This window comes from Astyanax mexicanus, unplaced genomic scaffold (genome assembly GCF_023375975.1).
Source record: "Astyanax mexicanus isolate ESR-SI-001 unplaced genomic scaffold, AstMex3_surface scaffold_38, whole genome shotgun sequence".
In the NCBI taxonomy this organism is placed as follows: Eukaryota; Metazoa; Chordata; class Actinopteri; order Characiformes; family Acestrorhamphidae; genus Astyanax; species Astyanax mexicanus.
In genome coordinates this window covers 366,929-393,542 of record NW_026040048.1, presented here as the reverse complement: position 1 = coordinate 393,542, position 26,614 = coordinate 366,929, and the positions used below count along the sequence as shown (strand labels likewise).

Sequence of the window (26,614 nt, the reverse complement as noted above, 5' to 3'; positions counted from 1 at the left end):
AACACAAATAAGGTAACAAAATTGCAATATGTAATATCTTGATACATTGATATCTTGATTACAGCATGTCCATACATGTTCACAAATTCCACATGGAGATTAAAGTGCTGTATTCTACTTAAACCACAAAAACCTGAATCGAATCTCTGTATAGATTTGGTTCATAATTTATACACAGAAGTAAAGCACAGTATCTGAAAAGCTAAATACCCGATCTAGAATCTAGGTCTATGTACAAGAAAACGTATAACCCTTGAGTAAATAGAACTACTGAACCTCAATAATAAAAACGGAACCCAGGAGAACTAAACCAAAAGTAAACTATTATTACATATACTGGCTGTTATTTTGCTAATGCCGCTGTAAGTGTTAATATTTTAAATATAAATTGAAACTTACCCTGCGATTCTTCAACAGGATCGGCCATTCTGAGAGGACCTGTTCTCCAAATAGATATTTTCTGCTGTTCCTCGAGCGAGAGAAGAGAAGTCTGACCACCTTACCGAAATGTGACCGGCGTGGCCTTTGGTGGGCGCTGTTTCTCAATTTCTGACAGACGTAAATTACTCCGCCATAGTTCATCTCCTCTTTGTGCTGTCTTCAACCAGCCTACTGACAAGAAACCTTTTGGTGGTTTTTTAATTCAGATGTGTGCAGACGTGAGGGTTTTATTTTCCTCAAAACTAAAGGAAGCACAAACATTTTCCACAGAAATAATAATTTTATGTCTACAATGCAAAATGCCTGACACAATAAAACATTTTCTACATAACCAATACATCAGATATAAAAGCATTAAATAATATGATTTGTATGTTTATTTCCTTATTGGTCATCTGTACAAGTCTATTAGAACATTAATAGAATTATATTTAGTGTTGTGGCAGTTCACAGCTTTTCTGAACTAGTTCAAGTTCAGTTCATACATGCTCAAAGTGAACAGTTCACGTTCAAAGTTCACAATTTTAATTCTAAACTAGTTCAAAGTTCAGTTCATTTTACTTTTTTCGTGAGATATTCAAATAAATACTTTTTTCACACTACAAGCTAGAAATCACTATATGTTCTTTGAAACTGCTCATTGTAGACATTTGCTCATGACACTGCAATTGTGGGTTTCTTACCAGGGTTTCTTTCCGCGCTCTCCGCGTCGTTGCTCCTCTCTCTCTCTTTCTCTCGCCCTCGCTCTCTCCGCGTCGTTGCTCCTCTCTCTCTCTCTCTCGCCCTCGCACTCTGAGCTCTCAGCGTCGTTGCTCCTCTCTCTCTCTCTCTCGCGCACCCTCGCGCTCCGCGCTCTCCGCATTGTTGCTCCGCATCCTCCGCATTGTTGCTCCGCATCGTTGCCAGCATGTTATTAACTAGCCAACTTTCATTTACAGTGATGTCTGCTGTTCATGACACATACTGTGAACTAATTCACGTTCAAGTTCTTTATTAAAAAATGTGTTGCATTCAGTTCAACGTTCACGAAATAATTCGCGTGTTCAATGAACGCGTTCTTTTGAACTGGTTCATGCACAACACTGATTATATTCTACATGCAAATTACAATCCCAATCTGTGGCGCAAAACGGGGGTATGCAGCGCAGCAAAGAGTTTAAAAGCCTTCTTTCTAATACAGCAAAAAACTCTGATTTTACACAACTCTGGTAAAAAACCTCTCTTACCAGCTCTGGACAAACATATTCCCTGCCAACCCTCAACAGACACAGACACTCTTTGCTATCTCTGTCCAGACGGCGGAGACAGGAAGGGAAAAGCATTTTTTTTTTAATCTCCGTAGATGATCGCCATCTCCCTGCTACTAGATCAAAAAGTTCTCTGACTTTTCTTACCTTTTCTTACCTGAATGAAATGAACAATAGTACACCTGATGATTAAACAAAGAATTTGGGAACAGTGGTTCATCCAATCCCAAGTGAGCCTCATTTTCCCTTTCTGCACTGAACAAACTCTATGCCTACTACATTGTAATGGGTAAAAAGGAGGAGCTAGCAAGAAAATACACTGGTTCCTGGCTTCTCTGCAGGTAATTGAATAAACAAGCTTTCTTGTGTGCAGTTTTTAAGACAACAAAGCAACAGTTTTACAAAGAATTTAGAGAAAATAAATATAAAATACAAAAGGAATTTACTGCTTTACAATAATAAAATGACGAATGACAAGGATTATCACCATATCATTATAATGTGTATTATTTAGTATAAGAGAGATTTATAATTTATGTTTATACTTTAGAATGAACAGAAACAGCATCACAGGTGTGTGAAGGGGGGTTTCTAGCCAATGGGGATTAAGCTCAGTCTTCATCAGGGCGTCTCTTGGCTCGCGCAGCTCCAAAAAAGCAACTACAAGAACTGACCTTAAAGCCTGCAGGCGCTTTGCACTCGCAGGATTTTAACGGTGGATCTAATCATTACATGGTGGAGGCACAGAAGCAAGACGGACGAAAAAAACTATATGACATGCACCAAGCCAAGGCAAGTGCTGATCGGTTTGTGCAGTGCGCATTAAGTCGAACAAGACTAATCACCTGAGTATTGATTTCACCTGTTCACTCCACTATATATACACATCCTAACTTTATTTAATAAAGTATTCATTTCTCATCTGTATGTGTCTGAGTTATGTCCAGCCATGACAAATTAACCAACTGATTTATTTGCACAGTGCAGTATGACTGTTGTCTGGTAAGATTGCTGTTAGTATAAAAAGTTAATATAAAAAGTCCAGTTATATATGTCATGGGGGAGTTTCCGGTTATGGCGGCTAGCTGAGAGGACGTGTGTTTATCAGCTCTGCTACCTTGTCAATTAAATCCTTTCTAAAACCTGTTTGGGGGACTGTTGTTTAATCCAGATTCATCACGAGACGAGAGATAATGCCAAACTTACAAAAGAAAACAAGCCAAAGCCACAAACAAACTCTACAATCCAAGCTGCTGGACTTCGCAACGCCGAGCAACATGTCTAGTGCTGGAACTACTAGCATAGCCATGGAGGCCGAGGGAACGGCTAACGCTAGTGTTAGCCAGGAACCCGAAGGCACAACAGGGGGCACAATCAACCCGGCGGCTACTGAAAGCTCACACGAGATAGCCGATACCATACTGCCAGCTATAGACAAAATGAAGTCGGAGTTTTCCACCAGATTCGACGGCATATTAATGGCTATCGAAAACGTGAGGAAAGATATCACGGACGAGTCACACAGGCGGAGACGAGGATTTCAACAACCGAAGACAATATCATCACGCTGCAAACTAAAGTGCAATCCCTGGAAGGTGAAAACAAAAGGCTGGAGGAAGAAGTAATAGACTTGGAGGCAAAAGCAAGGAGATCCAACTTAAAGTTAGTTGGTTTACCCGAGGGAGCAGAGGGCTCCGACGCGAGTGGTTTTCTCGAGAGTTGGATACCAGATGTGTTAGGAACGGAGCCCTCTACCACAAAATTCAAAATAGAGAGGGCTCACAGAGTTGGTCCAAGAATGGAGATCACCAATTCCCCAAGAACGGTGATAATGAAGTTTCTGAATTACAAGGATAAAGAAGCAGTGTTGAAAGCAGCCAAGGTGAAAGAGCAGATCCTCTATAAGAACCAGCCGGTGCGGTTCTACCAAGATCTAGCAGCAGGTGTTCACCGGAGGCGAAAGGAGTTTGACGGAGTGAGGCTGAAGAAGCTGAAGCAAGTGAAGGTAATGGACATCTTTAATAGAATCCGCCCATAGGTTACAATACCTAAAAGAATTGTACTGTTAAGGACTGCAAATACTAAGGTTTAGGTTATTATTGACAAAAGGTTGTTTTCTTCAAAAATGGACACTAGCCCTTATTCTTGGTTTAAGTTGTGACTCTATTTTAAATAACGAGTAGTAATTCTACATGTTCTTTTCAATCGGACATAATTTACTATTTAGTAAGGTGACGTGGTACGATATACAGTCCTAATAATTTATATATATTTTTGTAAAAATGTGTAGAAATAAGAGGCAGCAGACGTTAAATCTGGATTTTGGTAAGCAGTTTTGCTGATCCTCGTTTTAGAGAGGAACAGTTTGCTATTTGGGAAACCCTAAAGTTGGGGGTACTCAGTTTTTGGAAACTGAAAGGGAGTTCATGTTTGTTAGGGGTTGTAATTTGTTCTCTACCTTTTTTTTTTGCAGTTTTTTCTTTTTTTGTCATTGCAAAACATGAGTTGGGGTAAAAGTCAGGTTATCAGTTTAGACTTTTCTGCTTTTTGCATAATAGTGAAGGACTTTAAGAAATGGGGAAATCTGTTTCTTTATATGTAATATGTTTAAGGACCTAAACATTAAAATTACATCATGGAATTGCAGAGGGTTACGGAAACTAAAAAAGGTTAAACAAGTAATAAGTAGAATTAAACTAATGCAATCTAATGTGGTCTTTCTTCAAGAAACACATTTAATGCACAAAGAAGAGTTAAAAATTAAAAGAAGATGGAAAGGGAATATATCCTCAGCCCCCATTAACTCCCAAGCAAGGGGCGGTCATGATTTTGATTCAGGAGTCTATTCCATTAAAGGTGACTAAGCTAATTAAAGATAAGTTAGGACGATACATTATAATTCAAGGAACTCTACTAAAGGAGGAATTAATTCTATTGAATATTTATGCCCCAAATATAGACAAATCCTTCATTTTTTCAGAATCTATTTCTCACTTTATCTACACTCTCTGGAAGTTATATAATAGCAGGTGACTTTAACTGCACCTTAGACCCGGGGAGAGACAGGAGCTCAGGAGTAGACCAGTCACACCTAAGAAGTAGGGGGGTTATACACCATTTTATGAAAGAACTTAATCTAATAGATGTATGGAGGGTATATAACCCTAATGATACACCTTTTTCATGTTATTCCAGTACACACAAGACTTACTCTCGAATTGATTTATTTTTAATATCTGTAAACATAAAGCATAAAATTAAAGAATGCTCTTATGAAGCAATTGTAATTTCAGATCACGCCCCCAATTTCTTAGTGTATCGAAAGGCTAAATTGATGCAATGTACCTCAAGATGGCGATTTAAACAAAAATGGCTGGAGGATCCGAGCTTTGTCTCCTATTTGGATGAAAAAATAAAATACTATTTTGAAACAAATACATCAGAAACATCTGCTAGTACAAGGTGGGAAGCTTTTAAGGCATTTATTAGGGGCCAGATAATTAGTATCACTAGTAATAAAGCTAGGCAGATGTATCAGAAGGCTAAAATGTTGGAAGCAGAATTAAAACAGCTAGAACGGAATTACTACCATTCAAGGTCTCCTGAAGTGCACCAACAATTATTATTACTACACGCACAATATAATGAATTGTCAGCATCTAAAGCAGTGACAAGTCTATTGCGACTTAAACAAACTTTCTACAATCAGGGGGAAAAAGCAGGAAAAGTACTTGCCTTGCGTATTAAACAGTAGAATGCAGAATGGAAGGAGTATTATGTCGTTGCAGAATAATCAAGGGAAAGAAATTGTAGATCCAATTGAAATAAATGATATGTTTAGGACATTTTATGAAAAGCTCTATAGTTCAGAAATTACGCAGGATAACTCAAAATTAAAAGAGTTTCTAGAAAATATGCATTGACCCTCGATACCAGAAGCAACTAAAATTGATTTAGAGGAAGAAATAACTTTGAAAGAAATATCTACAGCAATTGATAGTATAAATGTAGGAAAAACACCAGGGCCAGATGGTCTGCCTATTGAAATATATAAAAAAAAAAACAAGAAAAGATTAAAAACTCCCCTTTTAGAAATGTTTAAGGAAGCATTTAGGGAGGGAATTCTTCCACCCTCTTTAAGAGGAGCTCTGATTACTTTACTTCCAAAACCATGTAAATTAAACAATAAATGTGAGAATCTGAGGCCAATTAGTCGGTTAAATTCTGACGTAAAGGTGTTATGCAAAGTCTTAGCGAGAAGTATTGATGAAATAATACCAGAGATATTAGGAAAGGATCAAAATGGTTTTATTATAGGCAGACAGGGCTTCCACAATGTTAGAAGATTGTTGAACATACTTTATTATCAAAAGAATGCCTCTGACACAGCTTTGCTAGCATTAGACGCTGAAAAGGCGTTTGACAGGGTGGAATGGCCATACCTATTTGAAATCCTTGAACGGTTTGGACTGGGAGAGAATTTTTGTAAATGGATACGTTTGCTGTATACAGAACCATATGCAGAAATACTGATCAATGGAAATATATCAAAATCTATTCAGGTGAAGCGAGGGTGTAGACAGGGGATCCTTTGTCCCCACTATTGTTTACTTTGGCTATAGAACCTCTTGCAATTGCAGTAAGAAATCATACCAGTATTTCCGGAATAACTATAGGAGAACAGGAACACCGTTGAGCATTATATGCAGACGATGTCATTCTTTTTCTAAAAGATCTGGAAACTTCTATTCCTGCTTTGCTGGAATTGAATAATAATTTTGGGGCAATCTCAGGTTATAAGATAAATAAATCTAAAACTTCTATAATGTTATTAAATCAAACAGAAAGGAAAAACCCACCAGAGGTGACACGCCAATTCAAAGTTGAGGAATGTTTTACATATTTAGGCATTCAAATTGTACCAAGTCAAGAAAATATAGTAGAAACTAACTACAAACACTAGAAGAGATTTCAAATTCACTTGACAGATGGATATCTATTCCAATGTCGCTAACAGGGAAAATTAACGTTCTTAAAATTAATATATTGCCGAAACTGCTGCATTTGTTTCAAAATCTGCCATTACCACCACCTAGTAATTTATTTTCTTACTTTTACTTACCCTTTTCCTTCGTTTTCTTTGGGGCAATAGACGATCTAGGCTGCGCATTTCACTGTTGTACCTACCCTATGAAAGAGGGGGGCTTAGGTGCCCCAATATTCTGTGGTATTATTGGGCAGCACAGATAAGGGGGTTAATGTTTTACTTTACAGAAAAGGATGCTCCTCTTTGGAGAGAGATGGAGGGCCATCTTTTGGGTGTACCTCTTCCCTTGTATCTCTATTCAGCTTCTAGTAAAAACCTAAAAAAAAAAATACTAAGAATCCTATAGTGAGAAACATGATTGCGGTGTTAAAAAAGTTAAAAAATACATTGGAGAAACGTCATCCCTCTCTCGGTTCAGTCCAATATGGGGTAACGATTCATTCTCAGCAGGGAGGTTAGATGGGGGGTTTAAAATTTGTGCTAAAAAAGGAATCCAAGCAATAGTGGATTTATACAAACCTGTATGTGAATGGCTTATGTCTTTTCAAGAAATAGCTGATAAATATGATATATCACGTAATCATTTTTTAAATACTTACAGTTGAGAAATTTTATTAAAACTCAGCAAAATCAGTCACTTTCCATCCCTGTTTTGTCCAAAATAGCAAAACTAATGGTTGAGAATGCTCAGGGGAGTGGCATTATTTATTTATTATTAATCCTCAGAAACATCCATAGAGCATGGAGAGGGGACCTACAGGAGGATATTTCCATTGAGGAGTGGGAGATGGCATGTACCAAAGCTCATTCACAGTTAATTCGCGACTCAAGCTATTGCAATACAATTGGCTATTACGTACATAACCCCTGAAAGGTTAAACAAATACAACAGTGCAGTGCCTGATGTATGTTCTAAGTGTGGTACAGAAAAGGGGACTCTTTTTCACTGTCTGTGGCAGTGCGTCCACATACGACAATACTGGGAGGCAGTGAGACACTATATCCAGGATATTCTAGAAATACCTCTCGATCCAAAGCTCTTCATACTGGGTGTATATCCAAGAAATTTTAAACTTAGACACAGACAACAACAGTTTTTAGATATTGGTATATTATTGGCTAAGAGAGTTATTGCTTTATTTTGGAAGAAAGTAAATGCGCCAGGGATAGCTAAATGGTTAGGGGAATTACTTACGCCATTAAAGGTAAATATTCTTCATTTTATGATATTTGGGGCCCATTCCTTTATTTCCTAGAGAACACAGATTTATCACATGTGTTACACGAGACAGTGACTGTATAAGTAATCCTCTGCAAAGTTTAAAATCGTTTAAAATATGTGTTTTCCCCTCCTGACGCAAAAAAGTTAGCTAAGGAAACAACGATAACCATAACACCCCTTACCTTAGAAACCCCTTTAAGAAAGAAACAATTTATTTATTTTATTTTTTTAAATATTATATATATATTTTTTTATTTTTTATTTTCTTTCATTTCCTTTTCGTGTTTTTAAGAGGGAAGGTTTGTTAAAATGTTTAGTGTTTAGCTGTGTTTTAAAACAGTGTTGTAAAAATCTAATTGTGATAAAACAATAAAGATAATGTTGGTAAAAAAAAAATATGTCATGGGTTTTCTGCAGCATTATCTCTTAATGCGAGGTTAAAGTTGAACCATGTTGAACTTTGATCGCAGTAGCTATGACTATGGGCGTGAGTGGAAAGCACCGCTTTCTGTGCTCCTCTATGACAGTGTCAAATTGCTCTGCCACTGTAGAAACAATTGAATCCAATGGGGGTCAGCGTACTGTAGTGCGCCTACCACGTGCAGTGTGCAAGCACTTTAAGTGCTCTGATTCTGGCCTTCCTCCTCCTGTTATCTCAATTTATGATTTTCCTGAACTTTAACCTTTCCCATGATTCCTAGCTGAAGCTGTTTTTTTGTTTCCAGTTAGAGTGTTTACATTATAAGAGAGTCAAAAACTGGGCGTTCATTGCTGCTTTATATAAAAAATATGGCCAGTAATACTAGGTGATTGCACAGTACAGGTGACATAAAAAATTGTGGTGACTTTTATAGGTATATATTTAAGTAAAATGAACATTTTGGTTATATTCTATAAACCACCACTGACAACATTTCTGCTAAGTTAAAAATACAAATATTGTCATTTAGAGCATTTATTTGCAGAAAATGAGAAATTTAATAAGGGGGTGGGGGCAAATGGCAGGTGGGGTGAAGTGCATGGAAAAAACAGTTCCAAACAATCTCTTAGAGGCTGGACTCTAGAAAAAAAACCTTCTTTGATGAGAAGCAAAGAAGAGCCTGAAGTTTGCAAAAGATCATAAGAATTGGACTATAGAGGACTGGAATAAGGTCATTTTCTCTGATGAGTCCAATGTTCAGCTTTGCTCAACATCTGGCCATCAAATGTTTAGATGGAGACCTGCAGAGGTGTACTTGCATTCACTGTGAAATTTGGTGGAGGATTGGTAATGATCAGGGGATGCTTCATCAAGGCTGGAATTGGGCAGGTTGGTATTTTTGAATGGCGCATGAATCAAGCCGCATACAAAGTTATCCTGAAAGAAAACTTGCTTCATGGCTGGGAACACTGGGGTTAACACGGGAAGCAGGTCACTAGGATTGTGTGGAACCTGAAATGCTTTGCTACCAAGAGTGTTGTCCAGAGGTGGAGCAGCCATTCCACCTGTTACTTCCCACCAGTGTAAATAGTGTATATAGTGTATAGTTTGATTTTGTGTGCTTTTGTTTTGTTTTGGTTTCTGTTTTTTGGGTGTTTTTTGCACAATAAACACTTTGAAAAGGGATCCTTACCTGTCTTCTGAGCCTTTTGGTGTCTCGCCAACCTAACCCTCTGGTAACCTCCTGACCTCTCATCCCCACACTACAACACGTTAATTTGACTGTTTCTCATTTTCTGCAAATAAATGCTCTAAATTATAATATTTTTATTTGGAATTTGGGAGAAATATCTGTAGTTTATAGAATAAAACAACAATGTTCATTTTACTTAACTATACTTATAGATAGTTAAATCAGAGAAACTGATTATTTTGAAGGGAGCAGCTCTAACAGTGTTTACGAAGCTGCTAGTGTTCAAAGCATGTACTTTCCAATAACAACGTAAAACGAGTAACAACGAGTTGTTGTTGTGGCACCCGACAATGGCACATGTTGAGCCTGAGCTCATATTAAAAGCACAAAGCCATTTCTTGGTTAGCTGTGCTGAAATGCTTGCGCAAGAGGAACCAAAAAAAACGAGCGGTGTTTCACTGCCTTACTTTTATGTTATTCGTCCCATAAAAAAAGAACAAAAGAAAATAAATTATTTAATTACTATTATTATTAGAAAAATAACAAGCGAAAATAAATCCAAAATGTTGACAAAAATATAATCTAACGAATTTAAAAAAAAAAAAGAAACGAAAAACTCCACACAACCAAAGAAAATGACTAAGACTTGTAATACTGAAAAAAAAAAAAAATGGAAAAAGCAAATTCACGTCTGGGGATGAAATTTAACAAACCAAACCACACTCAAAGGAAAAATGTATATATAAACAAAACAAAAGAATGGACAGAAACAACAATCTAATGACCGTTAAAATGGTATAAATATAACAGTTTAACAAATGGATTAAACAGCTTCACCAAGGAGGTAAAGAGAACACAGCAGCACCACAGAAACTGGAGCAGCTTTCTCCTTTGGAGAAAGAAAATACCATTCCAAGTTTAAATCGCTATAATATCTAACCAGTGAAAGGGAACAGTTTATAATTTTATATGGTGATTCTTTATGGATCTGTAAATAAAAAATAAATAAAAAGAAAATCGGAAAAGCAACTAAAAACATTCCTGTTTTTTACCATATGTTGACCATTACATGTTCAATTAAATAATTTTAAGTGTTTTCAATTAATTTTGTAAAGGCTTCTAAGTAATATTAATTCATCAGATTAAATGTTTTACCTTTTAAATCTTTATCTGATTTAAATTTGAATGAAACATGTTTAAGTGAAGGGTGTTCTGTTATCTTACCAACATATACTTGAACTTATATGCAATAAAAAGGCATTGTAAGAGCTAGCTGCTGTTTCATTTATTCAAATTCCTCCTCCATGGAAAAAGTGGGCCGGATTTGGGCATGAAACTCCCAGGCTGAAAAAGGGGCCCACTCCGGCCCTGACCACAACTGACCAGTGTCCAGCAGGATGGTGGGCAAAGTGAAAAGCAGCCTAAAGTTGCTTACACATTGCATGCAGTGTGCCACGTTGTTTTCTGCTCTGCTGGACGGTGGCCAGTTGTGGTTGTGCTGCTGTTTTCTAAAACCTGTCACCTCTGTGACCAGTGTACCAGTTTATACAGTATACCGGAGGGCAATTTAGAACCACATGCATTTTTCACATACAGAGGCACTGTGGAGTGCTGTGTAGAACAGGGCCGTCAAAGGAGCACAAAGGTCGCTAGATAATGCTAGCCAGTTAGCATAACAAGCTAATGCACTGCAGTGACTGGAGTGAGAGGAATAGAATTGCGCAATCAATCCACAGCTCAGAGAAAATATCCTCTCGTCGCCCAGACGAGCCTAGAATTGGTCCTGAGTCCGGAGTCACTTATTCAGCACAAGAGACAAAACTTTCTAAAACTCTGGATACGAGGAAGTAACTATAGGTCTGTTTAAATATATTACTACTGTAGCTTAAAGGATAATATTGATGCACACTGAGTTGAATTTATAAGTTTACTGGAGAAGGAAGGGAATTGTGGCTGATTTTAATACTGTAATGCCTCCAATTGCTTCAGAAAAACACTGTAAATGGATATTAAACTTGTGTCTGACTTGTGCAATAGAGCTTTTGAAAAAGGGCTCTAAAACACCATCGAACAGCATCTTTCTCTTTTGAGGAAATATTTATTTGTGTTTATCATCCATTTGGATGCTCTGTATCAGGATTAGCTACCTATCTAACTTGATGTGCCTATTAAACACATAGTACTGCACCTCAAAACAAGAAGAGAAAATAAAAACTGCACTGGGCTCAGTTTCCATAAAAGATTTTTATTATTAGAATAATTTTGCTAGGCACTGCTAGAACTGCTAGAGAGAGTGTTGTGTGTGATCAGGGTTGCCAGATCCAGAAAAATATCCTGATCTTTATCCTAGCTCAAAATTTAAGGTTGTCGCAAATGTTTGAAGCAAACAGGTTATATTTGGCAAAAGAACTGGGTAGAGTACACGTAAAACCTCTATTAATCTTACTTTGTTTTTATTGTATATTCAAATTCATACTGTTTGAAACATTTTGATTATAATGGTATTATTATTATAAATATTGCTAAATATTTATAATAATATATCAGCATATTATCAACCATATTGCAATTATTAATGTTTTTATAATAACTTTATTTTATAATTCGAGAAAAAGCATTTTCCATGGTCAGTAAATCACCAAATGCCAGTGCCATAATGATTTATTAGTGTTTCTTGTTGTAGTATCTGATGACTAAACATAATTTTCTGTTTGTGACATCCATGTTCTCCAAAGTTCACAATATGCCCTATATCTATTTCATTGCCCTGTTTTCTCTTTCCTACAAGCTCACGCATTTCTCCCATTTAGAAGTAGCCTGTGAAATTTGTATTTTCACCTGCAACTATTTTTTCAAACAAGCCCAATTTGACAAGAAAACTGCAAACCTGGCAGATCTGTGTGCGATGCTAGTTGAGAATAATTTCTTCAGATCAGGTCTGATTACATCCTGTAAACAAACTGCTATTCAGTGGTGAGAGACAGGGGGGTTCAGAAATGGGAATTTACAAAAAGTGGTTTAGAAGAAAAGGCTCTGAGCTAAGGGAAATGATCGACCGTTTGAGACTGAGCGGGATGTTGGCTGCAGAACTCCCCCCTGTAGGTGGTAGAGCTCGTTATAGACTTTTATTTTGAAATCTCGGTTTGCTGTCGCGCTACAGTCTGAGACTGATATAAGGCTGTGGAGACAGTGCAACTTTCATTCTCTGCTCTGAACTGATGGACAGCAGATGAGCAAACCAAGAAGAAAAGATGGCCTGTAGTGGTCCTAAGCAGAGACCTGCTGGGGTAATGTATATTATTTACCTACTTCATCATGAAAAGAAACATAGGATAAGCAATTGGTGATTTAATAAAGTCATAATTTAATTATTTATTTTGATGATTGTTTTGTTATATCTGAGAGCAGACGTTGGTATACATAGAGCTAACAGTTACAGTAAAGTTAGTTTCACTTTTGAAGTTTTTTGCATTATTTAGTTTTAGTTTTAGTAATATTTGCAAATTGTAGATTCATCAATGTAATTGTAGTTTTTTGCATCAATGAGGGAACACAACAAACTACTACCACAGTTTTTTACTGAAGATTGTATGTATTAAATCAGATTTAACAAAAATCCAGTTTGATTTGATGACGATTACTTCCAATGAGGATTGAATTCAATGCATTTATTTGATATTTAATTTATATAAAATAAGTGAACTGACTAATAAAAAAAATAAGCATTGCAATATGCAAGGAATAGCTGTACATGACAAAGTTGGTTTTAAATTATTACTTTTAATGATCATTGCGTTTAATGCATTTATTTAACTATTAAATTTATTATATAAAAAATAAACTGACTAATTAAAAAATAAGCCTTGTAATATGTAAGGATTATATATCTGTACATGATGATTTGATTTGAGACTATTACATTCATTGATAACTGAGTTTAATGCATTAGTTTGTATAAAATATAAATTAATAAATTAACTAAAAAGAAAATAAGGATTGTAATATGTAAGAGATATATGTTTGTAAAACGTAATGTTGGTTTTGCCATCATGAAATCACATTTGAGACAGTTTAATAGTTTTGTTCGTTTAATGTAATTGTGCCACGGTCCCTAAAAGAGCAGCACGCTGTTGGGAAGAGGAACAGATTAGAGCGCTCTTGTTGATGCTGGATTTTTGTTAAATATGATGTAATACATACAATCTTCAGTAAAAACTGCCGTTGTAAGCACGGTAATTTTAACGCCATTTTAGCGTTAATACCGAAAAACTGAGAGCACTTTCCAGTCAGAATGAAATACATGTACTTCTAGACCACCTCTACATTTATACACACTCATTTATTTACCTCCAAATTACTTCAGTGCATACAAACGCCTATTAATGTTCCAGGATAAGAATAGACTGCTTTAAGGAAAAAAAACACCAAAAGCTCTATATCCTTAGGATTCATACACATCAAAATAACGGGGATGTTTACCTTAAGTCATGGAGACAACTGCACACCCATTATTATTATTATGTAAAATTCGTACAACTCTATTATATATTGTATTTTATATAATCACAAATTCAATAGCATTTCAGCAACTGTGTATGACACAGCTAGGTGGCAGTAAACACACACACCCTTTATATTTACAATACAAGCCAAGTCTATTGCATATTAAATGTTATATATTTAAAACTTGATAGAATTTAAACCATATCATGCAGCTAGGTGGCAGTAAACACACACACACACTTTAGAATTTGGATTCACTGCCAATTCAAATGTATATTAAATATTATATATTTTAACTTTTATAGGAATTAAACCATATTGTAAATATAAAGAGTGTGTGTGTTTACTGCCACCTAGCTGCATCATACACACTTGGTATTAGTCTTCAGTGTGATATGGTTTAAATTCTTTTAATTTTTAAATATATAACATTTAATATGCAATAGACCTGGCTTGTATTGTAAATATAAAGGGTGTGTGTGTGTGTTTACTGCCACCTAGCTGCCACCTATTTTTTTCATCACATGTATCATGACAGAATTAAAAATTTAATCACTTAATTTGCTATTTAATTATTCACTCAAGCACAAGTAATTTGTGACCATAATCATGGTAATAATGTTAATCATTAAGGCCTGATTTGTCCAAGAAATTATAAACAATGCTCTGACACAGAGCCATCAACCTCCTAGGTTATGTGAAGCCCAGGGGCCTCATTTTTAAAACTCTGAGTAGCTTCTGGAGTGAAAGTGTGCGCACGCACAAAAACTAGGAAATGGGGTACGCCACGGAAGCATGTGTTGTTTGGCAGTTAGCTTGACAAAGCTTGTCAGATGGTAACTAAGTTGTTTCTTTCATTTCACTTAATAATTAATTGTTTTCCTTGTTTAGATAAGTTACATTTGTAAATTCACAATGTACATTCAAATTGCAAACACAAACAGAAATAAATAAAACAAATATAGAAATAAATACCACAAGTAAAAAATAAATTAAATTGAATTACTTTAAACTGTATGTATCAAAAATATATGTCAATCAATAAAAAAGACAAACATTAGCTTGTGTGTGTGTGTGTGTGTGTGTGTGTTTGTGTTCCTTTAAAGGAGCATTTGATTGCATTGCAGGACAGTAAGCATGTAAACATGCTCAGGGCTTAGGATTGCCCTCTTTTTTTAAAGCAATCTAAAAGATTGCTAAAAATTAAAAACTAAATGATTTACTTACCTCCTGCTGTACAGCATTACAGTACTGCAGCTCCTCATCTTGGTCTTCATCACTGGTGGTGGTGTCAAAGAACGATGTAGCCTCCTTGGCATATGTTGCTGGTGCTTCTGTGCTGGATGCTTCATGGATACATGCGGTGGGCTGTCTCACTTGCTGTTCGGCAGCATTTGCCATGGCTCGTTCTGCATTTTGCCCCTTGAATACTTCATCAGCAGGAAAAAAAAACTCAGTTTTTGAAACCTGGAATCCAAAGCAGCAGCGAGCAGGGTGATGTTTTGAGATTCAGGAGTAAGTCCTTCCCATTGTTCTGTGACCTGTTCTGCTGCATGAGTCTGGAATGACCTCACAGGTGCAGTCTCAGGTTCTGGCCTCTGTATGTTCTGCTTGAGTTTGTGCACAAGATGTGGAAGTGCAGAGAGTTTGACATATTGCTGTCCACTCAGAAACACTGTAGCTGATTGAAAGGGCTCAAGGAAACGGTTCAGCTCCTCAATCTGGTGCCACTGTTTTTAGATTTGAGGTCCAGGTAGTGTTTCTCTTTTGGAGTCACTGCTGGATCAGAGAGTGTGGCAGTCACCGACCATCTCTTTTCCTGTAGTCTGAACAACATGGCGTAGGTGCTGTTTCAGCGTGTACAGACATCTTGCATCAGCACCTTCTCTATGACATTCATTTGTTTCGGCTTGTCCTTCAACTTGGCGCATGAAAGTTTTTGAAGTGTTCTACAAGGCTTCTTGCAGCAGCAACACACTTTGGGATAGCCAGATAAATCCTCAGAGAGCTTTGAACAACCAAGTTAAGGGTGTGCTCAGCACAACACACTGATTCCCATCCATGCCTTTCCTACAAAATCTTCTATGCTGCAACATTATTAGCTTCATTGTCATGGACGACAGCTTTGATTTTCTCTGCTGTAGTGTCAAACTTGGTTATCACCTCCTCAATCCATTGTGCAATATTTGCAGCTGTATGTCTCTCCTCAAGGGGCATTGTTGTCAGGCGGTGGGACACCATTTTCCAATTCTTCCCAAGATAGTGGCATGTCACCCCATATAAGCTTCTGTTGCGATTCTTAGTTGTGAGTGCAATGCTCTCAGCCTCTTGCAGGGATTGCTTCATGTTGGCTTGACATCCTCATACTTTTTCTCCATTTGTTTGGTGAAGAAAGTTCTTGATGGAAGCTCATAATTGGGATGGAAAGTTAAAATCATTGCTTTAAAACTGGCATACTGCACTGTGCTCAGTGGGCGCAAGTCTGTGACTATCATGTTTAAAATGCTATTTGTTACTTCAGCTGCTTGCTCGGTTCTACATAATGGCGCTTTGTAAATAAAAGTCGTCCATCTAAGATTTATTGTTTATTTAAACTCCACAGTGCCCGTTGAAATAAACTAGCCACACATTAGGCAGTATTCCTAATAATCAGCACTCCACAGGGCTGTTAATCTTATTGATATCTAATAAGTTTAATTTACTTTGTCTCAGCTCCACCGCTCCATTCTGGGTGTCTTGGGCTGAGATGGTGCAGCATTCACGAGGTGCTATTGTGGTAGGCAAGAACCATGCTGTACCAAATACATGTCACCGAGTTGTTCTTGCTGTCAAGCCTAAAATGGCTCCCATACTTTGGACATTTTCTGTCTTTTCCTACTGCCCTTTTCTTCTTGTACGTTATCGCTATTTCGCCTCCCCCCTGCTCAACTAAAAACCTCCACCGCCTCCTTCTTTTTCTTTTGCGTGGGTGACGTAACGCTAAGTGCATTGTGTCAAAATTCAGCACGAAATTCTGTGCTGTGAGTTTTTGAATTAAATAAACGATTCCTCGAGGCACGGAAAATTACTTGTTATTTTTTTTTATTGAGTAACTCGAATTACTCAAGTAATCTTTTCACCCCTAACGTATATACAGTATATGGAATGTGTGGTGTGTTAGTGTGTTGTGAAGAGTGCTGTGTAGAGTGTATGTTGTGGCGTGTGATGTAGATTATGTATGTGGGTTGTGTTTATTCTGTGGTATGCTGTATGTGTTCTGTGGTGTGGAGTTTGCAGGGTGTGGGATGTGCGCTGTGTGTGGTAAAATGGTTGCTTTACTACTCTAGATGGTTGCTTTGGAGGTTGCTAAGATTTTGCATGGGAGATTCACATCCCAGGTATTTGGTAAGATGTTGCTAAGTGGTTGCTAGGCAGTTTCTATAATTTCTGAAGTGATTGATAAGCTGTTTCTTGGCAATTGCTAACGTATTCCAGGTGGTTGCTAAGGTGTTGCTAACTGGTTGCTAGGCAGTTGCTATCATTTCTGTAGTGGTAGCTAAGGTGTTTCTAACTGGTTGCTAGGCAGTTGCTAAGGTATTCCAAGTGGTTGCTAAGGTGTTGCTAACTGATAACTGATTGCTGTGGTGTGGTGTGGGAAGTGGAGTGTGTCTGGAGTGTTTGTAGTGTGGGGTGTGTGTAGTATGGGAATGGGGTGTGAAGTTTGTGTGGTGTGTGTAGTATGGTGTTAGGGGTGTGTGGAGTGTGGTTTGGGTTCTGTTGTGGGGTGTGGAGTGTGTAATCTAGTGTGTGGGTGTGTAATATGGAGTGTAGAGTGTCTGTGGGGTGTTTGTAGTGTGATGTGGAGTCTGTGGTGTGTGTAGTATGGGGAGTGTGATGTGGAGTGTTTATGTAGCTTGGGGTGGGGTGGGAAATGGAGTGTGTGTGTTTTGTGTAGTATGGTGTTAGGGGTGTGCGGAGTATGGTTTGGGTTCTGTTGTGGGATGTAAAGTGTGTATGTGTGTGTAGTCTGGTGTGCAAGGTATGATGTGGGGTGTGTATGTAGGCATGAAACATCTGGACCGTGAGGTTAACATTCACAGTGCCGGGTGGAAAAAATATGTGAACCTTTGGTTTTAATAACTGGATGACCCTCTTTTGGCAGCAACAACCTCAACCAAATGTTTCCTGTAGTTGCAGATCAGGAGAATTTTGAAGAAATTTAAGAAATACCAAAAGGAAAAGGGGAAAAAACACAATAAGACATTGTAACAAACAGTTATAAGGGAATAGTAAAAAGCCTTCAACTAAAAACTGACACATACACAGCAATCTTCCTTGCCTAAAATGGCAGTAAACTCAACATTTAGAGATGCATTTTTGGATAGTATTACAGAACTGTATAAAAAAATCATTAAAAAAGGTGCACAATAGGTGGGGACATCACAGTTATCTTTCCTCTGTATGGTCCAGAATTGGTTACCATATTTTTGCAAAAAAAAAAAAAAAAACTCTATCAGGTCTATCAGTTAGCTTCTGATTTCCACTGTTATTAATCTGTTTGCCAAGAGAAACTGCTTGTTTTTTAAATTTGTTCAGACATAGATAAGAATCTTTAATTCCCAATATAGCTACTAAGGGGTCTTGCACACTTATTAAACACTGAAGAAAAAAATATGAAACAGTGTTCATTCTTCGGTATTACATTTGCTGCATATGGGAGAAATCTCAGGGAAAATCGTATGTAATTTGGACTTGGAACAGTGAAGTCTGTGAACTATATTAAACTGCATCAATGTATGTATTGATTGAACACTTGATATTTTTTAGCGCATCTTCCCATTGTTCAGAAGTAATCTCTATACCAAGTTAATCCATCCATGCTTGTATGAAGGACTGTTGGACTGAATGATATTGTCCATATATGATATTATAAAAAACAGATAGTAAGAATCTTCTCCAAAGAAGAATGATGCGGTTTGGTTTTAAACTCAGTTAAGTGTGTTTTAAAAAAAAAATGCTGAATTTGTAAATATGCAAAAAAAATGTATTCTATTTATTTTGCAGTTGTTGGAATGTTGAATAGCAAAACTGTTGTCAATATAAAGATCTTCAATAGTTTTTATACCTTTACTTTTCCATTGCAAGAAGACAGCATTCTTCACTGCTGCTGGAAAGGTGTGGTTATTACATATGGAATTATCTATGTACATGTCGGGAGCTTTTTTAATATGTCTTGATTTGTCTCCAATTTTTCAGGGTATTGTAAATCATGAAATTATTGTAGTATAAAGATTTCTGTGTTTGGATCGGACTATTAAGTAAGCTTAATAAAGAGGTATTTTGACACAGAACTTTCAATGACCAGCCGAGAGGGAATTTCACATTCTTGATCTGATGGATGTTTCCGCCAAAACAAGAGAAAATTTAAATTTGCAGCCCAAAAACAAAACGACCTGCTGCTTTTATTCTACATAAATGCTTCTGTGAGATTCTGAGAGGCTGTTTTGTAATTCTATATGAATGTTTGAAATAACTCTGTGGGATGAAAACACCTGCAGATTGAAACAAATAGAGAAATCGAGTAAGAGTGACCATATTAATTGCATTGATTCTTCCCACCGTAAGTAAAGGTAGAGTTTTCCAAGCTGATATATTTTCCTTCAGCTGGTTAATTTTGTTCTGCCAATTCACTTTAATTAGTACTTCTGCTTTTTTGTTATCTCAATGCCCAAATATGTAAATCTTTCCAGTGCAAGTTTGAATGGAACTTTAGAAAATAACTGCATATCAATCTTTTTACCAAGAGGCATCATTTCACTTTTGTCCCAGTTTATTTTGTAGCCAGAGAAGGTGCCAAATGTATTAATTAAGTCAAGCACATGTGCATTGAGGTCCTCAGATTTGATATGAATAATATCACATCATCTGCATATAAATAAATGTTATGTAAAGAATTGTTGATGTTTATCACCGCAATGTCTGAACCGTTTCTGATGGCTGTAGCTAGAGGCTCAATACAAAGAGAGAACAGAAAAGGGGAAAGACCACAGCCTTGTCTAGTTCCTTTATAGAGGGAATGGAAGGAAAATATCATCATTGCTTATGACCAATGCTGTGGGTTGGGAATACAGGATCTTTATCCATCTTATTAACATAGGGCCAAAACCAAACTCGTGTAGTACTCGCAACATGTACTGTGTCTCTACTTGATCAAAAGCTTTCATAGTGTCACTGAATCTTCTTGATGTTTAAAATATAGGACATTAAACAGACGCCTTAGGTCAAAATGTATATGTCGACCTGGCATAAAGCCAGTCTGGTCCAGATGAATAATGGTTGTAATATCTTTGTTTAACCTGTTGGCTAGAATTTTGCTAATGAGCTTAGTTTCAATAGGAAGTAAAGAGATTGGTCGGTATACTGAGGCTTTCCCTCAGGGATTAAGGTGATATGGGAATTGTTCAAAAATGGGGGGAGTTTAAAATTTGACAGTGAATAATAAATAATACGTAGAAGAAGAGGACTGAGTTTTTTTTATTGTGTTTTTTGTAGAATTCTATGGTAAATTCATCTAGACCCGGGGCTTTGTTATTTGGAAAGTCCTTTATGGTTTCATTAAACTCTTCTAGTGTAATTTCTGCCTCAAGAACATCTATTACTTCGTTGCTGAGTTTGGGCAGACTCAAGCGTTCAAAAAAATTATTAATTATTTCAGATTTAACTCTAAATTCAGAGGTATATAGGTCGGTGTAATAATCTTTTAAAAGCTGATTAATTTTCACGGGATCTGTAATTACATTGCTGTTGGTTGAGTTGATTTTATGTATAGCTCGAGATGCCTGCATATGGCGCAGCTGCCTCGCCAACATTGTTTGCAGTTTGTTGCCCAGTTCTAAATGTTTCTGTTTAATTTTAAACATAAGGTTGGATATCTGCTTTGAGCTAATGATGTTGTACTCATGTTTGAGTGAAAGTATTTTATTTACTGTTTAAGGGGCTTCCTTGTACTCTTCCTCAAGTTCTGTGATCACTTTTTCTATATTTTTTAATTGCAATGCATATTCTCTTCTGGTTGAAATTTCGTACAATAAAATATACCCACAAATGACCGTTTTAATGGCTTCACATAGAGTTGAATCATCTACCTCACCAGTATCATTTGTGAATATTGCAAATGAAATGTTTTCATTCAGATATTACAAAAATTCTTGTCTTTGAGTAAAGCATTATTGACCAAAATATTTAATGTAAGTGATACAGGTGTATGGTCTGACATTAAGATAGGATGATTCACTTAGAGGAAATAATCAATTCTAGAGAGGGATTTATACACAGATGAGTAGAAGGAGTAGTTTTTACCTGTGGGAAATATAATCCTCCATATGTCAACCAGGTTCAAAGTGTTATTTAAAAAGATGTTGAAGTCTGTCACAACAGCAGGATGTGATGAATTCTTACATCTGTTTGATCTATATGCGGTATTTTGTTAGAAACATTTTTGAAAAATAAAGAATTATCAACATTTAATCATTAACTGACGTAATTGGAGTTGAATTAATGGAGCCTGAGGCAATGACGTATCTTCCACCAGGGTCTGTAATTTGACAGACACAGTTGAAAGGTATATATTTTTTGACCAAAATTGCTACTCCTCTAGAATTTCTTTGGAATGTAGACGGGTATATCGCACCAATCCAGTGTGTACACAATCTATTTTTTTCTGAATGTCTAATATGAGTCTCTTGCAGAAACATTATGTCCGCAGATAGATGTTTGAGATACGCAAAAACCTTTTAAGGGGGTTGAACATTCCATGAATGTTCCAAGAGATAATACGCAATCCCCCCACTGTGTGCAGATGTCTGATAATTCCTATCCGTCATAATATACCAATTATCTTTAAATGTACAGTTTTAGAGTCGCTGTGATGTAAAATAAAGGACTATGGCAAGTTAACTTGAGGCTTTAAAAATATATCCAACAAAAGAACAGAGATAGAGAAAGTATAGGTATACACAAACAACCTAACCAACTACTCACCCACCCACTTGGAGACACTTTCCCAAAATAAAGTGTTCATAGCAAAGGAAAAAAAATGCCAATGGACGTAGTCAGTGATGTCAGTAACGCGTTACTTAGTACTCTAATCTGACCCTGTTTTTCAGTAACGAGTAATCTAACGCGTTACTATTTCCAAACCAGTAATCAGATTTAAATTACTTATTTAAGTCACTGTGCGTTACTCTCTCTCTCTCTCTCTCCACCTCACTGACACACACACACACACACACACACACACACACCGCTCCCTTACCCATTCCCCCTCCGCTCTTCCCCAATCACACGCGTCTCGCTTTCTCCCCTGTCTCTCTCTCTCGCGCTCGGCGTGTCTTTAGTTTCCGCCCGTTTTCGTTTTTCGCCAGTTCTCGGGCTCCCTATCTCTTTATAAAGGCATTTTTTTTTCTGGCCGCGTCCCAATTCACTAGCCAGGGCAGCGGTCTGCCACAAATTTGATTGGCAGAGGAGAGCATTTGAAGATTTTACACCACACGTGATTGGAAGTTCAATGTGACGCAGAGCGCACATACCTAAAGACAAGAAAAGTTCCGGTGCTTTAAATGAACACTGTCAGAATTAAATCCTTCTCAGTAGTTGGGTCCGGTATGGGTCCGTATTGGACAACGTCTGGGTCCGGACCCGGACCGCAGTCTGCAAATATGTGATCCCTGGTCTAGACCATATACACGGTTCTGTTTTATAAAACCACTCCTTGCTGCCCTGCAGAGAACAACAAGTTCAGTGTTCAGTTTTACAGTGTTTAAATATGACAGGTCAAGAAAGACTTTCTTTATTTTCTATTTTTTTTTATAAAAACAAGTATTTATGTTTAGTAAAATCAAGAAAGACCATATTTTATTTTTTTATAAAAAAAATATATTTATGTTAAGTTAATTTTTTTATTTTTATATAAAAAAACTAATTTTTTTAGGAAATAGTTCAACTTAATAGAGATAAATTGTTGCTGTTAAAAATGCATTTTCCAATAAAGGGAGTATTGGCAAAACTGGTTATAGTTTTTATGTTAAGGCGGCACCGCGGCGGGAGGTGGTGTCTGCAGCTGCTGAAAGTAACTTATAAAGTAACTTGTAAAGTAACTTAGTTACTTTTAAAGTCAAGTAATCCATAAAGTAACTAAGTTACTTTTTAAAGGAGTAATCAGTAATCAGTAATCGGATTACTTTTTCAAAGTAACTTTACCATCACTGGACGTAGGGATCCAGGCTAACCGTGGATTTGAAGCCGTGGCAGGTCTCAGCGATCACCTTAACTGGAGCCGTGAAGTTATCCTCTCCAAGCAGTTTGGGAATGAGATTGGAGAAAAATTCTAGGTCGCCCCTGCTCTTCGTTCTCCTGGATACCTATGATTCGGATATTTTGCCTCCTATAGCGACCCTCCAGGTCCTCCATTTTAGCCAACAGGCGTTTATTGTCAGCGGCATTTGAGGAACACAAGTTCCAGTGCATGAATGTTTTGTCATGGTCATCCACAGCTTGATCTTTTTCCAGTACTCTAGTGTTTACAGTCGCCATCATCTTTTAAAGATTAGAAACAGAGCTTGACTCCCTTCTCAGTTAAAATTTAAAAAATGCTAAAAAAAAAAGGGAGGGGTAGTTTGAGAGAGGCACTGGGTGATGTATGGGTTTAGGGGCGGGGCAGAAGATAGAGCTGATTGGGCTGAGCAGTGTACCTCTGATAGCCGTGAGACTTCACCAGGACAGACATCAGACATCACCAGGGAGGTGATATTATCGATTGACTAATTTTTATATTGTGAGTGTCCGTGTACCAACACATCATCCACACCTATAGCACAGTTGAACCCGTGAGGGCGCTGCAGAGGCAGAAAAGACAAGATGGTCATTTCTGCAGAACTACAAGTCCAGGGGGTGGGGCTGGATCTAATCCAACTCCTCCTATGCTGTGTTTTCATTGGTCTGAAGCAGATCAGATCCTAACCCTAACCTTGGACTTATGGATGGAGTTGGATCAGATCCAGATCCAGTCACACCACCCTGGACTTGTGGTTCTGCAGTGAGTGGTATTTGGAAATGAAATTAAAAAAAAAAAAGATAAGGTGAAGTTTCTAAAAAGTTGAAGCAGGACTGGTATGTTTTATTACTTCAAAGGAACTTGTTTCAGCTATTAATGAACAAAAAATGGTTTAGGGTTTAGTGCCTCTGTAACACTTATACTTACAACACTTAATAACAGGGTATTAATGTTGTGTCATTTCAAAATAAAGGCTCCTAAAAATATCCAGTAATTAAAAAAATAATAATATATATTTAGAACGCTATTAAAGAAATACACCTGTTATCACAGAAAATGGTCACTTCATAATGATACCTCACTCCCTGTATTGAGAAGGCCAAACTACAGGAGTTGGTCATCAGAGAGTCATGTGACTGCAATCGAGGATAGTCCTCCATGCGCAAATTAATATTTAGTGATGGTCATTTTGAAGTTATTCGAAGCACTGTTAAAGCAATTGTGTTGATAAATGATTCAGTGTTGTGAATCTGATCCCATCTATTGTCCAGTCTAATGTCCTACAGGGAAAATGAATCCCGATTATTACGTTTTCATTAATGCTTTATTACAACGAAAATGTGTTGGATTAATATTTGAACACAAATAAACATTCCACTGACATGATTCTCCATTTTGTATTAACTATAAAAAACCTGAAATATGTCAAGTGAAAACAACAAAACATGTTTTTAGGTTCAACAAGAGTTTTTAAAAGAAAATAAATTAGTAATTTTAGGGCTGTTTAAAACGATTACAACATACAAAAGCAACTATAAAATAAGAAGTAACACAAAATCAGGTTTATTATAAGGTACATTTCTCTGAGAGATAGTTGAGATTTACATTTTAGAATTAATAAAATCTAGGTCACAGGTGTGAGCGAAGTTTCTAGCCAGTAAGGAGTAAGCTCTGTGGACACATCTGTCTCTCAAATGCGCAGCTCAGGAAAAGCAAATCCAGAGTCTGCTCCTATATCTTAGTCATCAACAAGCGGTGTACCTGGCTTAGGCCATCAAAAAAAACTAACTCACTAAGCCAAGTGCTGATTGGCTCGGTTCCTGACAGTTTTCATAGGTTATCACCATTTAAACATTCCTGTCCAGTTTCCCCAAACAAAACTAAAAAATATACTGAAAGGAGAATTTTAATTCTTGTCATGGCTAGCACAGAATACAGACACGTGCAGATACTGATAAAAACTTGTTTATTATAAAATAAACAGATGTAAGACGTAGTCGATACAGAAAAATGGGTAATCACCAATAACAAGAGCAATGAAGACAAAACCATACCATAAACGAGAGACAGTCCAGAGTTCATACACGAGAGATCCAATATCAGAGGTAATCCAAGAGGCAGTAGTGAAAACACAGTCCAGGTAATACACAAGCAATCCAAAATCAGAGACAAAGGCAATAATTGGCGTTGAGAAAACAAAGGGAAGGTCATACACAAGATGAACTGAAGACAAGAGATACAGAACGCTTTGTAATGAGGAGAACCTACAATACGCGGCGTGGGTGTTTGTGTGGAGTGCTCTTTTATAGTGCCAGTAATCAGTATTCGGGACTTCCTGGAGGAAGCAGGTGAGGTGTCACGTGATCAGGTGAGTGTGTGATGTCAGCGGGTGGTGCATTCTAGGTAGTGTAGTTGTTGACCTGAGAACCTCCGTTAGAGCTGGGTGTGGAAGGGACAGAGGAGCTAACAGCACCAGACGTGACAATTCTCCACAAAAAAACAAAGATTTCAGGAATATGCTCAATCCCATTAATATACCCAAAAGTCTATAGAATAAGTACCATTTATCTAAATAAGATTTACATATAATGCATGATTTCTAAATATTTTATAAAGTTTTTTTTTCCTTTTTTTTTTTTTTTAGAATGGAGGATCCAAGAAAATAGACGACCTCTTTGTAAGACTTGGCCTTGATGTGAACTTTTGGAACAAACTCACCAAAGGATGCTTCCTTGAATTATCCCCCTCATCAATACAGAACCAGGAGTCCAAAACTGAGAAGGATCTGGTTCACACTTTCATGCAAAGGCTTCTAACACTGGATTACACAGCAAAACATCTTTCTGTTAAAACTGAAGGACCAATACCAAAGTCTAAACACACAGCTGGAAAAGGTAGCTTTTAGAGGTGTGCCAAAAAATCGATTCACATAAGAATCTTGATTCTCATTTACTACGATTCAGAATCGATTTAAAATGTCCCAAAATCGATTCTGAGGGGCGGGTTTTAGACTGATTTTGGGCTGGGTATTTTTGTTGGACCTGGCAACCCTGGGGATAGCGCTTGTCCTTTCAAACGGAGATCTTCCAGACACACACAGAGCGTAGGTGTTTGAGAATCACCGGTAAGATGGCAGAACAAGCACTATATTACATTAGATTAACGTGTAGTTTCAATGTTTTATGGCAGAATGCTTCATAACAAGCATAAAAAAGATCGCTAGTAGTTAGT

The 26,614-nt window shown here is 37.1% G+C and overlaps 1 protein-coding gene across 1 annotated transcript in view; it reads left to right on the top strand.

Annotated features, from left to right (window-relative positions):
• Positions 1–3,486: 3,486 nt before the first annotated feature.
• Positions 3,487–26,614, top strand: part of LOC111196431 (interferon-induced very large GTPase 1-like) — a 34,853-nt gene continuing 11,725 nt past the window's right edge. Inside the window, exon 1 of the mRNA XM_049473440.1 lies at positions 3,487–3,693. Coding sequence (XP_049329397.1) covers positions 3,487–3,693 — 207 coding nt within the window. The remainder of the gene's footprint in view (positions 3,694–26,614) is intronic.